Source organism: Larus michahellis, chromosome 2, assembly GCF_964199755.1.
Source record: "Larus michahellis chromosome 2, bLarMic1.1, whole genome shotgun sequence".
Lineage (NCBI taxonomy): Eukaryota > Metazoa > Chordata > Aves > Charadriiformes > Laridae > Larus > Larus michahellis.
Genome location: NC_133897.1, coordinates 103076418 through 103097056, shown reverse-complemented (window position 1 = coordinate 103097056; position 20639 = coordinate 103076418). Strand labels below are relative to the sequence as shown.

The 20639-nt window shown below is 39.4% G+C and overlaps 2 protein-coding genes across 6 annotated transcripts in view; one reads left to right on the top strand and one right to left on the bottom strand.

The window, feature by feature from the left end:
- EXOC3 (exocyst complex component 3) overlaps window positions 1–19095 on the bottom strand; it is a 28126-nt gene extending 9031 nt beyond the window's left edge. Inside the window, exons 1-7 of one of the 5 annotated variants that reach the window (XM_074576434.1) lie at window positions 18979–19074; window positions 17199–17420; window positions 15818–16002; window positions 11565–11784; window positions 8857–9538; window positions 4226–4343; window positions 1194–1319 (exon numbers count right to left, since the gene is read on the bottom strand). In XM_074576434.1, coding sequence (XP_074432535.1) covers window positions 1194–1319; window positions 4226–4343; window positions 8857–9538; window positions 11565–11784; window positions 15818–15961 — 1290 coding nt within the window. In that variant the 5' untranslated portion in view covers window positions 15962–16002; window positions 17199–17420; window positions 18979–19074. Of the gene's footprint in view, window positions 1–1193; window positions 1320–4225; window positions 4344–8856; window positions 9539–11564; window positions 11785–15817; window positions 16003–17198; window positions 17421–18235 lie in introns of all 5 variants that reach the window. The other 4 variants (XM_074576433.1, XM_074576436.1, XM_074576437.1 and 1 more) reach the window with 4 other exon arrangements.
- Window positions 19096–19266: 171 nt separating this feature from the next.
- LOC141739348 (dynein axonemal heavy chain 5-like) overlaps window positions 19267–20639 on the top strand; it is a 170551-nt gene continuing 169178 nt past the window's right edge. The window contains exon 1 of the mRNA XM_074576432.1: window positions 19267–19320. The gene's annotated coding sequence lies outside the window, so the exon portion shown is untranslated. The remainder of the gene's footprint in view (window positions 19321–20639) is intronic.

The window sequence follows — 20639 nt, the reverse complement described above, 5'->3', positions numbered from 1 at the left end:
GGCTTTACAGCTCCTGCAGCTAGTAATGAATAATCTGATAACACAAATTCCTTTGCCTTCCCCACATATGGAAGTAATAAGTTCACATTAGTGAAGTAGAAGGGATGCCTGAACTTTAGAAACACAACTAGGCACAAGATCTAGGTGACCTACAGGGAACTGTGTTTGTGAGGAGGGGGATGGAAAGGAAGGCTACAAGCCAGGTGGAAACATGAGCTGTTTTTATGCTGAGATGATTTTGAAAGTTTCACTGTTACATGAATCTCAACACTGCAGCCTTTGACAGCACAACACTAGAGCCAATCTGCCACCAGTTTCTTTGACATCACACGCCTTCTGAAAAGGATTAGATGAAGTCAACCTTGGCACTAATACAAATGTGAAAGAATGTAGCAAAAATCTGGTATAAAGCAGGAAAAAAAATAAAGTGGGAAACAAATGCAGGAAGAAGAGATCATCTATCTTTCACTGAAGGTACCTAACACAATATTTGTAAAGAAAAATCACAAAATGAGCATAATAAGCTGACATTTTTCTGGTTGATAAAGACCACTTTAAAAACTTTCCATTTCTAATACCAACAACGGGGGGGTGCAGGTTGGGTTTTTTGTGTTTTTTGTTTTGTTTTTTGGTTTTTTTAATATCCCTATCTTTTCTGTTTTGAGGCTCTTTAATAATTTGGACAGGCATTAATGGCAACTGAAGTAGTGTTTAAACAGCACCATTTTTGATCTTCAACAGAACTTTTCTTTCCAGTATTAAGGTGTTAGTATAATGAATAATTTATAGGAACAAATACATGCCTAACTACCTCAGCACCATATTAACAAACAATATTCTAATAACTTACAAACATCTTATCTGGTAGGCTTATACTACAAATTTTCATGTAGAGACCTAAGTAAAAGCAGTTAACTAAATACAAATATCAATTAAATAGACCAGGAAAAATGTTTCCAATCTATACATAAAGAACTAAGTCTCAAAGTGTTAAAGTGAAAAAGGCAAATAAAAACCTCAAAAGAAGGAACCCCTCCAACTAACAAATCTACAGGAAAACAACAAACTATACTGCAATAGACATAGAAACAATGGCATTCCAAACAGTTTGGTTTTCCCCTCCTGTCCCTCCATTCCCCCAAATTCACGTACTGCTTCTGTAGATTTTCTAGAATAACCAAGCTCTCTTATACCTGAAAAACAATAGCTGGGAGCGTAGTCTGATAGTACCCATCTTGATCTGCTTCTGGTTCAGTTTCTTTTATCCAGTCTTTTTTATCTGTCTCCAGTGCTTTTCGTAGCCAGCCAATGATGTTAGACTACATTAAATAAAGCAAACAAGAAAAAGAGAAGATTTTTTTAACTTAACATAACAAAAACACCCCACTATAACATTTGGAACAGCAGCCACTTCCATAATGAAGAGCGGCATAGTAACAGATAATGTTGACCACTCTTGTCATCCCTCCAGGATACCGGTACCTTAGACAAATTAAAATTTGCATTTACAAAGACAAAGTTTAGTACCGGTAAACAAGTGGTGTAGTTTGAATGAAGCTTAGGCACATTTTGGAAGGGGAGTGCTCCAAACACAAAGAGCAAGTCAGTTTGTCAGAATCAACATGTTAACTAACTTTGGAAGCATTTATTAAGCCTCAGGCTTTAGGTTTCAAAGAGAATTTTTCAACAACTGAAAAAATTGGGGTAATACTTGATTTAGGAAAATTAGCACATATCTGCTTGTAGTATCTTTTACCTACATTTTAGGAAACTGACGCTTGTTACCCTTGGGACAAAACCCCATGATTAGATTAAATAAGTTTTGTTTCTTGGAACTTAAGCGCTGAAGAAAATAGTGATGGAGATGCCATAGTTGGCTCTCTTCCCATCTGACAAGCACATTATACAGCAAACGGACATTAAGAACAACTGTTTTTAGAACTGGATTAAGTCAGTTTTCTGATCACTTGCATGACACAGATACCACAGACATATTTACAAGAGTACGCAGTAAAGACCAGCATGTTTGCTAGGTATCTAATTAGATTGATTTCTATCTAAAATAATTATCCCTATGTTTTCAAAGGATTGAAGTTTTCTGCCTCTTTTCTACTTTGTTCACATATAGTTAAAACCCCTAGTAATATAAAGGTTCATCTTTCTTTCCAATGTGTAACAGGTATATTAATGTGCCCTACAATGCAAAATTAAACATGACCAGTAGGCACGTACAGAAAGGGCAAAAAAGTCTAAAATAGGTATATGTATTTATTTTTTTAAATGTTTACATTTTTTAATGTATTAAATCAGTATCTTTTGGTCAAAAGTCTTATCAGCAGATAGGATAAAGGAAGAAACTGAAAGCTCTACAATCTTCCTGCATAAGAAAGGCTGCTGACCAAACACAGACCTGCAGTTATCTTTTTCTCTTTTTGACTACAGTGAATGGCCTGTCAAGTGCTGTAGCTGGTAAGCACATATAGTACCATCTTCAATTACGTGAAACGATGTACTATCTTTTTTCCTCATAAGCATGGAACTGCTCTGATGAGATATGACTTGTAAGGAAGAATTAATCTTTTCAGCCAGCATCCCAGGGTACATCAACATTTCATCTTAAGATCATAATTTACAAGAACTTTTTTTCAAGCTGAGATGCTTGGAAAAAAAAAAAATCTATTAGAAATCTGTTAAAATCTATTAGTATTTTGTTTCTCATGAAAATGAGACATTTTTTATTCACTTAAACATCAATATTTATTTTCTAATTGCGACTATAAACTTACTTTCATTTACCCAAACAGAACAAGCTGTATTTTGTTTATAAACAGTTTTAAACACAACATCAAAAGAATTAAAGTATAAGCGGGGATGTGTAGAGAATTAGATCAGGCTGAATCCTGTGAAACAAATAGGCAGTTTCAGTAATTTCTGCCTTAAAAAGAAGATACAGACAAAAATCAAAACCAGAAAAAGAAAACCACTCTGTGTTTAACAGAATAGCAGTTTTGCCCCATTTTATTTATAGAATATAAATACAACAATGTTCTGTATATAATATTTTTCAGTAAGTAGGGAAAAAACATTTCTGAAAAAACAATATAGGTATATTTTTTCATCTTAAGGGGGGACAAAATGAATTCAAAGGCATTTCCTGAGTCAAACCAAAAGCAGCTTGAGAAACAAACCAATGTTTTTTTTGTCCTAAAGGTAAGTGCAGAAAAATAAATTTGCATAAAAGTCCTAGTAAAGCTAATGTAAAGCAGAGCCTCTACTGGCAACTTCCTTGAGACGTAACAAGATAGGTTCATATTATTGTGATGAGTATCAAGTCCAAGTAGTTACTGTTGCTGGACATATTTTAGTAGCTGACACATCCAAAGAAGCAAAAAACTTCCCTCCTCTGCTTGGGAAGAGTAGGAGTTCAGTTGAACAATGTAAGAACAGCAAGTCCAATGTTCCACCTATCCCAATATCCAGTCTTAGAGACAATCAACAGTGGATCTTTAAAGAAAAATACATTTAAAAACCTGACAATCACATACTGATTCTTTTGCCATGTAGTTGACCAATTTCCAGTGACTCTTAGGATAACCAAGAAGCAGTGTCTTTCTACTTAAGATGCACTTGTAATGGCATGCACAAAAGGAAATGATGCTCATGCAGTTGACAGGCATAAAAGGAAAAAGACTGTTAAAAGAATCAAACTGGCAAATATGAACATCCTGATTACCTTGAAACGATCACATCTATATCAAACGTTGACGTAGTTACTGTAGGGACCAAGCTGCATTTAGGGGCTTCTAAGTGTAGTAATAGCTAACATACTAGCACTATGAATTTAGACATACGAACACTGGAATTCCTTCCTTTCTAATAAAATATGATTAATACACTCTGTAAAGCATAATTATTCCTTGAACTGTCATCATTTACATCTTGTTTCTGTTTTGCTACTTGTATCACATTTGTATCAAAGTTAAAATAGAGTAAAAGAAAACCTACCAATGCTTCCTGTATTGGTAAAGAATGCACCTAATAGAAGATGATGAGGCATCTTGCAGGCCAAATCACCTGATTATAACTTTATAAACAAACCTACACATAGCATATGAAAATTTATAAAAGTAATGTCACATTAGTTCCCTCTGATGGAGGAAAAGCACTGAGGCACTAATGCACCTATAAACTCATCCAAAGGTGTCTTTGCATTATTATTACTCACAGTAAGTGTTGACATATACTTGCTGAGAAGCTGGTCTACCACGTTTTGTGAAATCAGAGGATTCAGAGAATTTACATCCACTTCAGGAGACAGTTCTGAATTTCCCATCATCTCTGCACTAAGTTTAAAAAAAAAAACACAACAAAACCCAAAAAACAACATTGCAGATTAGTAAAGAAAAATTAGATAAAAAGTTAAGAACTATGCAGCTTTTATTTGTAGTATGACCATTGTAAAACGCAATTTTCCAATACCCGTATGTTTCAAAAAGTTCTTAATACTAACTGCAACAATAAATGCATTTGCAAGGAATGTAAATAACACTATATAAAAGAACAGGATGTAAAAGCTATAGCCCAGCATATATTAAAAAAACACATTACAGACTTTTAAAATATTCAACCCTTTCATGTGTTTAACTTTTATGAACAAGAATTAGCGATTGTTTAAGACTGAATAAAACTGAATAAAAACTTGTTCAACCTGTGGGCTCTTAATAGGGGACACTTTTATATGTCTTTTAAATTTCAGAGGTGATGACAGACATCTTCCCCATTCTGAAATTCCGAATGTGTAAGAGCAGTGAAAAGTACTAAATATTCTCCTCAGAGTTTCTCAGAAGAGTTTCTGTTTTGCTACTTGTATCATATCATATCAAAGTTAAAATAGAGTAAAAGAAAATCTACCAATGCCTCCTGTATTGGTAAAGAAGACATCTAATACAAGATGATGAGGCATCTTGCAGTCCAAATCAAAGGTGCACTTCATGGGTACTGCATTTTAACAGCACCATTAGCTACAGTTGCTTGCAAAGGAAAATTCTTGATTTTATAGGATTAGAAAGAAACTAGAGCAACCCTCAAAATATTTTGACAAGGATTATATAAAATTAATACTTTACAATGATATTTTGCATCTATATATTATAAGATTATATAATGAGTTGCTTGTGTAACTAAAACAAACAAAAAAGCTATGCCAAAGCACAAGATAGCAAGAACTCTAAATATTTCATGCTCAAAAAATCAATAACTCAAAACCACGCTCTTCAGAGAGTGCTTTATTAACACTGGAAAGTTGATGGAAATATAATCAATCATAACAAAATAAATTGTTTCGCATTCCATTTCTAGTGTGCTTTTCAGAAGGAAGCCACAAATTCTAGAGAAAAAAAAAAAAACTAAACAAATGCTTAGTTTGTATATTTCTGCAAGTTAAAGCTGTGCTCTTGGGTACACGCAGTGAGTCAGCACAGGGGTGCTTCCATATCATGAAAAAAAATTCAAGGCACTAAAAAAACCCAAACAACACCATGGCTAGCTACTTAAAAAACAAAATTCTTGTCTTTGAAACCATTAAAGCTACTGTAACTGAACACTTCACATTTGTAGCGTCTTCCTGAGCCTGTAAGAAAAGAGACAGAAGATATTTTAAGTGGCTCAAGCTATTCACAAAACTGAATTCCATTCTGTTGCTGTTTACATAAAGAAAACACATCATAGCAGGACCTGCTCTAGGCTTATTCATGGGAAATGTGAGAAGCTGTTTATGGCAGTGTGCCATATTAGAAAATATTTCTAGCCTTATTATACCATCATTATCCCTATTTCACAAGGCCACAAAGACACTAAATCTTTCTCAAAGCTTATCAACTGAAACCCCAAAACAAAGACCACAGGCTTCTACTTCCAGCCCCCAAAACCAAAAATTCTTCCTATACACAAGTTCTCGGTCCTGATTGCCACAACCGAAGTGTTGGCGGGAAAGGAAGTGATAGACAACCCTGTTAGAAGTGTCAGGAGGCTTCTAAATATAGGGAAGAGTAATTTCCCTTCAACAGGAAGTTTATAATCAAGTTGAAATTTCAATGAGAATTGTCTTATCTGGAAACTAATGTTTTACAAAGCTGCTATTCTGCCTCCCATACCAGACTTGCCACCAATCCTGCTCTGTCTTGTAAAAAGAGGCACTCAATCCAGAAAACAGCATCCAGCTAGATACATAGTACCATTCCTTCTGTTCTTTAGAGTGAAGATTGTTGACACTGTCAGTAGCAATGCTGTTGAACTCTTAGCAGTATTGTCAACACTTGATCAGTATCTGATAAAATGATGTGATGAATATGGGCATTGGGATCTTACAAGACTTGTATTTTCCCTGAAACACAGATTAGCGTCCTGCTCTCAACACAGTAACAGCAGTATGTTTCCAAAGCACTCATTGACTTAAATATGAAAGCAAAATACATCTAGCACATTAAAACTGCATCCCACTCAAATATTAAAGGCTATTATTCCACACAGAGCATCACTTTATTTCTCCGCTATGAGTTGAATACAGTTCTAAAAACAGCTTCCATCACATGCTCTGGTGAAGAACGTGATTCTTTTAAAACTCCCGTCTTGCAAATATTGTAAGCAGAAATTATGTATGGCTTTCTTACCAATTCATTACATGGAAAAAACGCTCATTGCTTCTCTTAACTGGTGAGTATTTTCTCAGCTGGTTTTAAAGTGCAGCTGTAATATACAAATTTATATGTTCCCTCTAATATTCTATGACATTTAATAAAAACAGAGAAAGATTTGAATGGAAAAAATTATCTTCCACCATACAACGTTCCATGAAAAGTGAACAAGGAATGTAACAGCAATTTAGAACCTATTTTTCATACAGGGAGAAGAGGGTGAAATGTCACAGAAACACAGTTCTCGTGATGTCATATAGGCCATCCTCCTTCACAGTTTATTATAAACACAGCCCTATAGAGAATTGTTTATTGTGGTGTTAACAGATGTTCAGCAACTGAGATTTGGTAAGCTCTGCAAGTATCCTGCTTAAGCACTTTTCCCACTCACAAGCCTGAGCTGATTTCTTCTGCCACTGTCCACTACAAACATACAGAAGAGCTAATTATCATCCTCTTTATAACAGTGTATCATAATCTATAAGAATACAATTACTGCACTGCCCTCTCAGGCCTTTTATTTTTTTTAAGTTTTCTTTCAAGAAGAGGGAAACTCAAAGTCTTAATTTTTTCCTGAGATATTTCCTCTAATTTCTATCACACTTGTTACATGGATATACTGGGGAGAAGTGTATTTTCAGATACCTTGTACTCTATCTACTCCTCTCAGTGTCTCACTTCCTTTACAAGACTTTGCCATCATGTGCTACAGGCCACATATCTAAAAGGAATCATTCCTTCTAAAGCAAGTTTTGTTTGCTTTGTAAATAAACGCAACACTGGCTCTGCTCCCTCCCTTTGCCCTTCCTATGATGGAGTACGTGGAATGAGAGATTTTAGCTTTGAACTGTCCAACTCAATAGCAAGCTGCTTTACTTTCTGGGGGAAGGGAAATTTTAAGACCAAGAATTCTCTTACTGGAACATCAGCCCCAGGACACAAGTGAAGAACCTCGCACCTAGGCCACGCCCCTATAAGCAGAGGGATTCACGGATTTCTGATTATCATTCATTGTGGAGTTATTCCTCTGGCCTTCTGTTAACAAAGAAGAAAAGGCCAATGAACTGAGCTCCTTTATCTGATCAGTAGCTGTATCCTTATTAGTGGCTGTATCTGTCATATACCCTGCACAGGTATGTAAGTATGCATTAGTGGGTGCTCCTGATTGTTCCTTGCAGGCAAGAGAACCAGGAGAACTTGGAAGTGTAGAACAAAGCACGGAGTTCTAAATACAAAATGAATCTTAAAGATGGTTATAAAAATTCTACAGAACAGTATCATCTCCTACCTATTTGCTTTATGGTATTATACTCTAAACCTACAGAGCATCCAATTTGTTGAACTAGTGAGATTGAACAATTGAAGACGGCAAAAGTGTACACAGTGCAGACTCTGGGTCAATGCCAGCTATTGAGAACAGGATTACAGTCATGAGCCACAGAAAGGCTAGCATTACTTTTTCCCCAAACAAATCAGTCGTCCTAGTAACTACATGCCAGCAAAAACTAAGTAGTTGCCATTTGAGCTGTTTCTATCTGGAGGATCAAAAAAAAAAAAAAAAAAAAAATAATGCTTAAGTTATCCCAATAAATCCCAAAGAAAAGAGTTTAAGAGTATCACAGGAGACAACCTGTAAGCAGAAATTCTTCTAAATAAACAAATCACCACAGAGTTCTGAGAGAAAACCTGAAGGAAGTTACTACATTCTTTCCATTTAACAGTAATGAAGCAACACTGAAACAGTCCCAACCCCTGTAAAAAAGAACAATAGAAAGTTAAGAACCATACAACTCTTCTGGGGCTGTGGCCAACAACATTTTGTTTCACTCACATTAGCTCTCAGTCTCTTCTGCTCTTCCCAATACTTCAAACTGGCCTACAAATACAAGGTGACTGTAGCTTCAAGCAAGTCTTTAACCGAATTAAAACTTGAAGCTTACCAAGCAACTCAAAAATCACATATTAGAAAATGCAAACAAGTTTTAAGGAGCAATTTCCAGAAAGCAAAATACATAACAAATATGAAACCAGCAAGTTCTTTACTGTTATCCCTCTTTTGTTTTATCTTCGTAAATATTAACAGACATACAAATATTAGCACATAAACTGTATTTTGCATGCCTACTCTCAACTATTGCTAACAGAAAAGATACGGGGACCTTACCTTTTGTATGTATTTAAAACCCAAGTTAGAAGGCTAACAATCTCGTTTGCTTCCAGATCTTCTGCAGCAAGCTCTTGCATGCGGGTGGACAAAGCTTGATGGTACATGTTTAGCAATTTGTTGAAAATGTCATAATGTGGAGGAAAACATTGATCCAGCAGGGTTTTAGCCACAAGCAGGTCATCAAGGACATATTTACGTATGATTTCTAGATGGCGCACAAGCCACATTTTGTCAGATTCTCTAGTATCTGCTTGAGTGCCTTCAATTCGTGTGCTCACAGTTCTTTCCAAAATGTTGAACATTTTTTCTTTCCACTTCTTTGGTCTGCCAGGAGGTATGAACCCAGTTTGTTTTTTCCGGTCTAACATGCGCCTGTCAATTTTCTCCTCCCTTTCAATTATCCTAACAACAGAAACAAGCAAGGTTGGATCTCGACGGACTGTAACAAGAGATCTTTGAACCACCATCCAAAGTTGCTTTGCCAACTCCTCAGAAAGTTTCTGCATATCCCCAAAGTATGTATGGATGAGGTTCATGTCATGTGTGTTTTTGCTGTCCATGCGATACTGCTCATACATCAGGTTATCACGAGAACACTCTAAATCCATCAGTTTTCGATGAGCTTGCAGAAGTTCCCCTCGCTCAATCAGATCTTGGGTCTCCCTGACTATCTCTGGAACTGAACAGCAAAAAGGAAGGAAAAAAAAAAAAGTAAAACAACACAATCAAAATACAAAAAATAAATACAAGGCAATAAAAGCACTAGGAAACAATCTGGGCTGTAGTAATTCTTTTGAAATAATTTAAAGTAAATTATTTTGAAGTATTACAAATTGCTAGTAAATGCTATGTATCTTCATACTTTATTAACTATAATGCTCCATTTTGATCGGTGGCTAAACAAACTAAGATCATAGTGCCAACAGAACACAATTTCCTTTCTCTCCCTCGCTCCCCGCCTAAAAAAAAAAAAAGAAAAAAAAAAGGGTCCATGAAAGTCTACCATGAAACAAATGGCAATACAAGCCTTTTGTATAAGAAAGCTAGTAACTTGTCTGACTAAAAGTCAGTCACCCTGTTGAACCTGAGGCTGCATATACCCAACAAATACTGAAATTTACCTCCTTCTTGAAGAAAGTTCTTGCCTGCCTAAGGCACACAGGAAGAACAGACATAATTATCTATGCTGCTAAGCTAAAAGATGTTTTTTCTTCGTTATTTTTCAGTATTTGAGGAATACTATAGAAGAGAATTAGGATCCTAGGGGGGAAAGAACTGAAAATCTCATCAGAAAAACTGTCACTACAAACAAGGCAGCTAGTGATAAAACTGGCACCTGCAAAAACGGTTTGAAAATACAGTTACACAGAATCATTAATCATGATGAAAACCACTTGGGTTATAAAACATTTGTTTTGCTCAGAGTGAAGTTATCATCAATTATACTGTTTAACAATCCTGGGGGGAAATGCTTCACACTAAAAACCTCTCAGAATGCCAGAAAAGAAAAGTCTTATTGTCTCAATTGCATTCATCAGTGTAAAAGAAAACACCACTCCCAAAATAACTCAGCATTGGAATACACAGAATTTTGTTGTTCTTTTGTTTCTTATTACAAGACAATGCATGTAAATAGAAATACTACTCTAAGTTGCACACCATATCCCATTTTGGTACTGTAGTAGTTCGACACACTCTTACAGAGATTAATCAAATCAACCTGGTATGACTGGGAAACAATTTTTTTTTATATCCACATTTTGTGAATTTCTATCAGGAGAGAAGGGGAGATAAAAGACTATTTAAATTAAATCAAACAGGTAGGATAGGTTTAGCCGCCATTACAGGGGTAAAATTCTTAAAATTACTTATAACCAGAAAAGCCCTGGCAAGGAATTCATCCTGATTCAGGATGGAATGGAATGTGCACCAAAAAGCCTGCAAAAACGGACAGAGGTAATCTCATTTTCTTTATCTTTACAGTATTCATTGCACCACATTAATAATGTTTAATTTTGCAAACCTTCATAGTTACGCAGTCATGCAAGGAAGAAGTGTCTCCCATTGTATAATTTCTTTATGCATGAGTTGGCTTCTGTGATTGTGGTGCTTGATTCTCAAGCAAAGATTGTGCACGGTTGAAACTGAACTTCAGGTAGTTTATACTTAGGCTTGTAACATTAATGGAAATCCTTGAGGCTCCTAATTGTTGTGTGAGAAAGATTGCCAGGGAATCTTTGACTGGATTCTGTGCTGTTTCCTACTTTGCCTTTGTTCGCAAAAATTTTTGCTTGCTAAAATCATTTGGGACTATTTTTACTCAACAGGCTTGCTGTAGGTGCCCAACTCACTGGCAACATTCCAGATCTTTCCAAATTTTTCTCTCTGTACACGCCACTTGCATATTTCAGTCTTTTATACTGAACATGTTACCCCTGCTACTGATTGCTAGCAAGAAGCTCCTTTGTGACTTGTGTCTGATGAGATAGGCCAGACTAGAAGTTCTTACAGTGCAATTTAGACTCGATATATATTAAATGGTTACCAGCTGCTTCCCTGAATGTGATGTGTAGGTGATTCTTCCTTAATTCTTCATTCTCAGTGAGGTTTAAAGTTATGGACATTACTTAATAACTTTACAGCTGTTAGTACCATTTTGAAGTGCCTTCAGTATGTGACAGATTACATAAAGAACATTGAATTACCTGAAAAGATGTTCTTGAGATTTTCTACAGCAGCTGCCAGTTGGCTATGTTGCACTACAGCATCCTTAACATCCTTGAGGTTTTCTATGGTGTTGATGCTCTGTCTCCAGTCCTTATTGACATCTATCAACGACTGCTGAATGTCCTTTACATCATTCAGTGCATTGTGCAGTTGACTTAAACCTGTTCGTACTCCATCTAACTGCGACTGGATTGCTGCCTTAAATACAAAAAGACAAAGAAAGAACTCATATCAATCATTATGTGTTTTCAGCATCTCTTAAGAATTAATTTTCATTTAGTAATTAATTTTCATTCACAGTATCTAACATTTTTCAGAGATAAATTGACTGACAAGGTAATATTATAGCTTACTAAAAACGTGTAACTTACTGTGTGTGTGCACACATTCTTTTTTTAAAGTTCTGAAGTTGTATCTAGCTTTAAAGGACCTAGATACAACTGGTTCACCCACAAAGCTAACACAGGAGCTTAGGCAGATAAATCTATATTAAAGCTTTATAAATCTACATTAAACCAGGATCACGGGAAGGCAGAATGAGATATCTTTGCGTTTCCTTCATAAATTCATTTCAAAGGGAGATAACAGAAAAAAACTGATCCAGATGTTCCAACAAAATGCTTGGATCGAAAAAGTATTTTACTAAAGCAATTACAGATTTTGATTGGCAACGGAAAACGTTCTAAAAACACCCCAAAAAATGATTCTGAAGTGTTCTGAAAAAAACACAAACCTCTGGCCTATGGTGCCAGAAAGCCAAAATAATCAAAAGGAATCCAGTCAAAACAAAAAACAACAAAACCCCAAACTGAATTAAATTTCAACACTGTGAAACACCAACAACCAGACCAACAATCCAACTACTAGACTATTTTGGCATAAAGAGAGGTTATTGATACAAATATCTCTTGTCACAGGTGACACTTGAAGTATGACTTTTCAAATAGGCTATTAGTCCTGAATATCATTTGACAGTCCAGACATCTTACAGAACATGCATTGTAGTGCGTATCTGAGTGAAAGAAACCAGTACACATCCACAGCATGGTTTTTTATGTATGTATTTTTAAAGAGATGTGACTAAGACTAAATCAGGTGAGTGGAAAATGAAACTGGAAATAACAGACTTCAAAAGACAAGCCAAAGGCCAGACACCAGTGAAAACTCAGTACTGTATCTCAAGGACTTGAAGTAACCAGTAAAAAAAATGAGGCACTAACCATTTTGCTAAGCTCAAAACACATTTTTTGCCATACTTTTAAAGCCAAAAAGCTTGGGCGGTCATGGAACTTTCTGTCTGTTACTAGAAGCCAAAGAGGAAATCCTGGTAACTATGAACAACATTTATTGTGTTTTAAATGTACTGGGAAAGTCCCAGAAAAATGCAGTGATTCTTAAACAACTGCTTATTTATGTACTTTCAAATTATGACATGCTGATTTTATTGATAAAAATGTATTTTCCTGTCAGACTCAATACAATTAAGCAGCAGTAAGGCATTTTTGTACAACATTTATCTACAGAACTGCTGCATTAACTCATTTTTTCCCTACAGGAACTGAGGTAATTAGGATACTGAAATTCAATGATACTCAAACACAATCTTCTGAAGCTGATAATGAACTATTTTAAAAATCACATGACCATGAAGTGTTCAATACTTCTGATTTGATGTTTTGACTTCTTCTGAGGCACATCTTACAAGTGTTACATGTTCAAATTTTTGCCTATTTAGCTTTTGCAGAAACTTGATTATGTTAAACAGAAACAATCGCTGATCTCCGTAACAAACATCCACCCACGTTCAGTTTGTCTTCTAATAGTCAGACGGGGCCAGGAGAGGGGCGTGGGGAGTGAGGCATGTCCTAGCATTGTGGACTTTGCTTCCTAGAATGCATATTCATCTTAGATTGGACTGACCATCCCTGTAATAACAAAATCAAAACAAACCCAAGCCATGCTAGGAACAGGACTCAAAACTTCATTTTTATCTCTTTTCAAGTGATAGCCCTCAACATCAAGCCATGGAACCAGGATCCTGGCTGCCTGGTCTCCCTAGAGCCCTATGGCTCAAATTCATGATTGCACAGCAGCGAAGAATCAAAAGGTGGAAGATTCAAGGATGTTTATACTCGGGAAAACCCATGACCTAGGAACTCTCCTAGGACACGTATACAGTATTTCTTCAGGGTGAAAGAAAACCAAAACCTAAATTCTCCCATTGACTGAATATGTGCACAAAGAAAGATGGCTGTCAATGCTCCTAACTTTCCAGGCTCTGGAATAGAGTCCAAGCAGCTCTTCATCCCAGAAGTACCAGCCTCCAATGCTAGCTGGTGCTTATCCACCCATCATTTCAGAGTTCCGCTACCAATCCTTACAAATACCGCTTCTCTAACTGCCATCAGTCTCACACATGAAGCAGGTGAGTTTGACACATTTCAAAGCAGTTTTTCCTATAAGAATTTATATAACACAGGAATAAACACAGAAAAGGATATAAGAAATTGACATAACTAAATATTTGGGATAGGATGTAGAGAGAGTAGGAGGATAACCAACTGGAGGAGATGCTGGGTTTTTTGGGCAGAACACCATTCCAGATCTCTGCTGCTTCATCCCTGTAAGTGACATACAGCTACTACCCTGGTTTTCCACTCTTCACCCTTGATTAGCTTGATTCATATGAACAAAATGATGACAAAAATGAAAGCATATCCAGTCAGAAAGAAGCACCATGTTCACACTAAAAGATGTACCATGTGTTCATTCACGTAGATGAAGCAGCTGAGGTTTTTCAACAGAGATCCAACCTCAAAAGTCAGCAGCTCCTCCAGCTGATGACGCTGATGACCCTGTCTCTCCATCTTCCAACACCATACATGTACTCAATTTAAATACAGAGCAAGAGGACTTCTTAGATCCTCTCTGTGCTCCCATCCATTATAGTAATTCTTATGGGAAAAAATGCTTTGCTATCCATTGCATCACTAACAGTCACCCATTTCAGCAATATATCCTGAACGGATTAAGCGGTATTGTACTTCTTTTTGGAACAGGTATTTCTGACCATCTACAGATGACTGAAGCTAAGGCAACTTAAGGAAAATTATGAGGAAACTTCCTAGCTATGAAGTGGATTTAGAAGCATTTACAAAACTTACAGTTTAGTCATCACTGTCTATTGAAGCAGCCAGTACGCAAATAACTGTGCTCATATATTATAAATAGATCACAGTAACTAAACAGTAGCTCCATTATTAATGGACTCCAGTATATGCTTCCACTCTTAAATCTTTAAAACCCAGTCCACCTGGGTTTTACCCTTTTACCACCTTAAAACCTCAAGTCATCAGGAAAATTTTTGTTTCTATGCTACAGACAAGAATTAACGTGTAATTTGCTAACAGATTTTTTCACTGTGAAAGAAGACGGGCTCTCTTCTACTTAATGCAGACTCCCACAAAGGAGGAGCCTTCAAATAGTTGTAAGATGAACTAACTTATAGTGAAATCTAAGATTAGATACAGTGTATACCAACTATTTTGACCTGGTAAACCCCAAAATATTTCCCAAAACACCGTTCTAAGTCTCTACTCCAATTACTTAATACAGCGGTCTAAAGTGACTGCTGGCTAGTAAGTACTGCTGAAGGAAGAGAACACAGAATTCTGTAATATTCAGATACTAAACGCAGGATGAGCTTACTCATATTTCATGCTAAGTCTGTGTGTGTGCATGTGCATGCCTGCACTCACATGTACACATGTGAAGGAGGGGAAAAATGATGGGGTACGCTTCTGCAAGAGACAAGAATGTGACAGATCGTAGCTATTTTCCATAAACCTATGTAAAAGTCGGAGACTAAACTGACTGATCTTTTTCAGATGCAATCATCAATTTTGTGTTACAAGTTCAGTATTCAGTCATTAAGAGAAAGGTCTGTTGGCTGCTGGGCTACACAGCACGAGGATAGCTGTCCATAGATAAACTGTAGAAGTTACAGGATGTAAGAACACATTAAAAGCTTGAATAAAATTTCAGTAAGATATACAGCAGTAGTTTGTGTTACTTTCAGGATGCAAAGTTTCTGTTTTGCACACAGAACAAAAATTAAAGTCCATGGTTTAAAACTCCCTGGATGAAATTGTAGAAGAAAACAATAAAAGGAAAAAAATAGAAAGTACATTTGTGCTGCACCGTGAACACTCATGTTTATCAAACTTTGTACCTTGAGTCGAGCTTCTACTGAAGCCTTCTTACGAGCTTCCCTCCTGCGATACTGCTCCACTTTATCCAACTGATCAGGACGCTGAAGCATTCCCGCTACTCTCTGAACAGCCGTTGCAACTGCTTCCCTATCCGTTTCCTCCATTGTTGATTAGGACCTCAAAATGCCTTCATAATTTAACAGTACTGAAAAGAAATATGACATATTTAGAAAATGTATTTTCATTTGATGGCTATGTGTCATTTCAAAGCTAACAATTTGAGAACTAACTTTGGCAATAAAAACTGCAACTTGACAGAAGTATCACTAGAAAGCACTACAAACAGTAGTAACGGGAATTCTAAAAGAATCACATTTGAAGTCACTTAACACTGTTTTATTAGTTTACCTGAAATATTCTCTGGTTACTGTTTTTTCGTTTACCTTGGTCTCTGTAAGTTTGTATCAAAAAGAGAACAACAACAAAAAAAGAACAGCAGAATTTCATTTTAAAAAAAATTTCTGTCTTACCCTACCCTAGAGTAGGATAGCCCATTAAAAGGGGGACGAGATAACCATAAAGAAATCTTTTGGCAAGTCCAAGCAAAAATCCTATCTCTTTCTGAAATAGAATCTGGTAGAGCTGAGAGAATCATATGGCTCAAATTTGGTACCAAAAGTGTTGAGAACATAGCTGTGGAATAGAGATTTAACTATAAAACACTTCTATTTATACTTTTGATGGATGATTTTTTTTATTTCCTACTCTTTGTTTGCAGTTCTTCCCACAGCACATCAGTCCGTCAGAGGTACAGGTCTACAGGGAAAAATTAAGCAAGTGTTTCACCTCAGTCTCCAGTGGAACTTCTAGTGAAGTTGAGACATGCATTCAAACTAGTATTAGATTTAAAATGCACAAAAGGTAAAATTTGCTGGCCATCAAACCAGACCTGTTCTCTCAAGCTTCACTAGCTACTAATAGAAGGCAGGGAGGATCCCAGTCAACAAAGATGCAAAAACATGATGCTCGCAGAACTCCAAGGAACACATCTGGAGTTCATTATTCCTTCCAAATGGAAAGGAACATTTTACATTTTCACTCTTGGAATCAAATAAAATATTTTAGGTTCTGCTGCCATGACTACACATTATACTCTCTCATATCCGCATTATTCCTTGAAAGTATCACTTTCAAATCATCCCTTAATCTCAACAGATTAAATTAGTGATCTGATGAAGAACTGTACCAAGTGCACAGAACTGGAAGAGCAAAAGCAAGAAAACTCATGGGTCAAGAGAAAGACAGTTAACAGGTGAAGGAAAGAGGAAACAAGTAAACAAAAATCCCCAAACCAAAACAAACAAAACCAAGAAAACAAGTGAAGCAAAGGACATTGCTCACCATCCACCATAGGAAAAACAGTGCCCCAGCCAGTCTCTGAACAATGTCCACCCTAGAAGTCACCTCTCCTGCTTTCTTCTTCACATATCCCATTTTTTTTATTGCTGAGCATGACATCATATGGTAGGGAACATCCCTTTGGCAGGTTTGGGTCAGCTGTCCTGGCTGCGTTCCCTTCCAATCTCTTGCCCATACCCAACCTACTCAAGGGTTAGAGGAGGACTCAACAGGAAAAAAGAGAACGCCTTGATGCTGTGCAAGCACCTTTCAGCAATAGCCACAACATTGGTGTGTTATCAACACTGTTTTAGCTACAAATCCAAAACACAGCACCATAGCGGCTACTATGAAGAAAGTTAACTCCACCCCAGCCAGACCCAGTAGAACATTATTACAATTAGTCAGTTTAGAACTTAACATGGTTAAAAAACACTCCAGGCAAGGGTTGCCTAAGAGCTAGTCAGTAAGACCGTAAGTCTGTATCTCAAGTTCCTTCATCCGATATCTCAAGATCTGTATCTCTAGTATCTTCAAAAGTTAAATGCGTATGTATGCACTTATTCCAGAATTATTTCTACAGTTTAAACTCATGGCCTACTTCACCCCCTCAGCTGTGCAACCATACCCATCACTTCTCTACTAATGGCCCGTTTACTTCAAATGAGGTTTGATTTCCTATGCTACATCTCAAGGTGCAGAATCTATTCCCACCACCCGCACTTTTGAATGAATACTCTGTTTTTGTTTAGTTCAATCCATTTCCAAGTTATCAAGACTACACCTACAACTAAAAGTGAGTTGTTTTTAAATATGAATTAATTACAGAAATAGATGTCTGCAGCTGACAGCTTTATGGCTGATAGCCTTTATTAACAACTCTGGATACGTTCAACAGAGTTATGAGAGCTTTAACTCATGCAGCCACTACCCAGGCACATTAAGTAGACCTCATGAACAAAGTCAGTAGTCAATATACTGTAATCTCCTGATTACATGCTTACTTGCTGAGGTAGAGAGGTTATTGCACAACTACTAACCATTCAAAAGGAAGTACAAACTTTAAGAAACCATGCCAACTTTACACGGCAGCTGTCAGCCAACACCACAAATATCTTCAGAGCTATAAAAGAAAGTCCCGAGCCGTCTTGGAAAGCCTTCAGCTGCAAGCACACCCTCCTCCTCCTCCTCCAGACTCAAGCTTGGGCCGGGATGCCAGAAGCGAGCTGGGGGGACGACAGGCCCTCGGTGGGAGGCCCACGCCGGGGCCCTCGGCGGGGACGGCCCCTGCCCTCTCCAGAAATGAGCCTCTAGGCGAGAGGCCCTCGGCGACACTCGGGTGTCGGGGCACAACCCCTCACAGAAAAGCTCGGCGGCAGCCCCCTCTCCGCCCGGCTCCTCCCGGCCGCGCTCCCCGACGGAGGCGCCTCAGCCCGAATTACCCGCATCGACGCAGGTGCCCGTCCCAGCCGGGCAAAGGCCAGCGACCTGCCGGGCAAAGCCCCCACCACGCCGAGCTCCTTCAGCGCCGGCACGGCCCCTCGGACGGCAGCCGCGCCGCAGGAGCCCTCAGTACCCGCTTCGGCCCCACCATCCCCGGGGGGGGGCTCCCGGATCGGCCCGGCCTAGCCCAACCCAGCCCTCCTCCGCTTCCCCATCAGTGCCACACTCGGGTCGCTACCGACACCGACAGAGCTCGGCAGGAGCCGGCCGGGCGTCACTGACCGTCCGTGGCGCTGGCAGAGGGCCAGCAGCGAGGGCAGGAGAAGCGGCCGCCACTTACCGGCTGCCGCCCACCCCTCGGCAAGGGGAACTGACAGGCCGCCACCGCGCAGGCGCCAGCCGCACGCCGCGGCGCAGCGAGAGGGCGCGCAGGCGCAGAACGAAGACGCGCCCCCCCGCCCCGTCCGCCGGGGGGTGGTGCTGCTGGGGACGGCGCGCATGCGGACTGGGCTCCCTCACCTGTGCGCGGGGGGGCGACGGGCTGCGCCTGCGTCTTCCCGGGAATGGGGACGGGGGATGGGGCTCAAAAAGCCTGTCTGAGAGCAGTAGTCGGTCAGGCTGGTTTGGTGGCCATGGAGCGCTGTTGCTTGTCTCTCCCTGAGGAGCTTCGTGCCGGTAGCGCGTACGCGGCAAGGTGTTGCTGGGGGCCAGGGGGGCGGCCGCTTCTCCTCAGAGCGGGCTCTGGGCCGCGGCTGTAGCCTGCGGGGATACCGGCGGCACCTCCTCTGCCTCATCTTCCTCCCTTCTTGTTTTGTTTTGTGTTTTTTTTTTTTTATTATTTTTTTTTTTTTAGTCTCTCGGCATCGAGGGCGCTGTGAGTGCTTTTGGGGCCTGGTTCAAAGTCACTGAGATTGGTTAAAAAACCAAAATGCAGAAGTCCTTTGAGGTATCAAACCTTTGGGGTTGAGTGGTAACCTATTGCAGTGAAAGTCTGGCCACAGAATCACCGAATGGTCGGGGTTGGAAGGGACCTCTGGAGATCATCTAGTCCAATCCCCCTGCCAGAGCAGGGTCACCTAGAGCAGGTTGCACAGGAAGGCGTCCAGGCAGGTTTTGAATGTCTCCAGAGACGGAGACTCCACCACCTCTCTGGGCAGCCTGTTCCAGTGCTCTGCCACCCTCAGGGTAAAGAAGTTCCTCCTCATGTTTAGATGGAACTTCCTACGTTCCAGTTTGTTCCTGTTGCCCCTTGTCCTGTTGCCGGGCACCACTGAGAAGAGTCTGGCCCCATCTTCTTGACACGTGCCCTTTAGATAGTTACAAGGTGGTTGTTGAGTATCATCTGGAGAAAGGAAGCGTGCTCCTAAGGCTGCTGCAGGTGGATAAGCTGCGGACCATGTGGTACCTTTCAGATCTATGTGGCAGTGGCTTTGCCCAGCAGAGGAAAAGGGAAAGCCCTCGTTCAGCCCCTTGTCTCAACTGTGTCTCTTCAGGTGTTGCCCAGAACCCAGGTTGCTGCTGTGCCGAGAAGGGCTGTGTTGAGGAGAGTGTTATGGCTGCTGGCATGTGTCTCACTGTGGCCTCCCCTGGCTCTGCACATCAGAAATGCTGATGCTCAGGGAAGCTGCTTGCTTAGGATGTAATTTATATGTAAGGGAAAACTCTGGTGCATTTAGAAAGACACGTAGTTATGGAATCAGCACTGGGTTGGTGTATGCAGCAGGAAATGGGGACAGATGAGGTGCCTCCTGGGGACTGGGTTGTTAGCTGGGTTTGTGTAGGGGTTGCCATAGCAGCTGCCAGCAACTCCCAAGTGCCCAGGCAGACCGAACGAAGGCTTAAAAACCAGCCTGAGATTAAGCAAGTGCTTCAGCCGGCGATCTGTGCCCAGCGCTTTGCAGTAGGACCTGCAGCTGTCCTGTAAGAAGGAGCTCAACCTGTCCCTCGATGCGTGAGTTCCCACCTACAGCAGTCTGGTCAGAGAGAAAGGACAGTTATGCA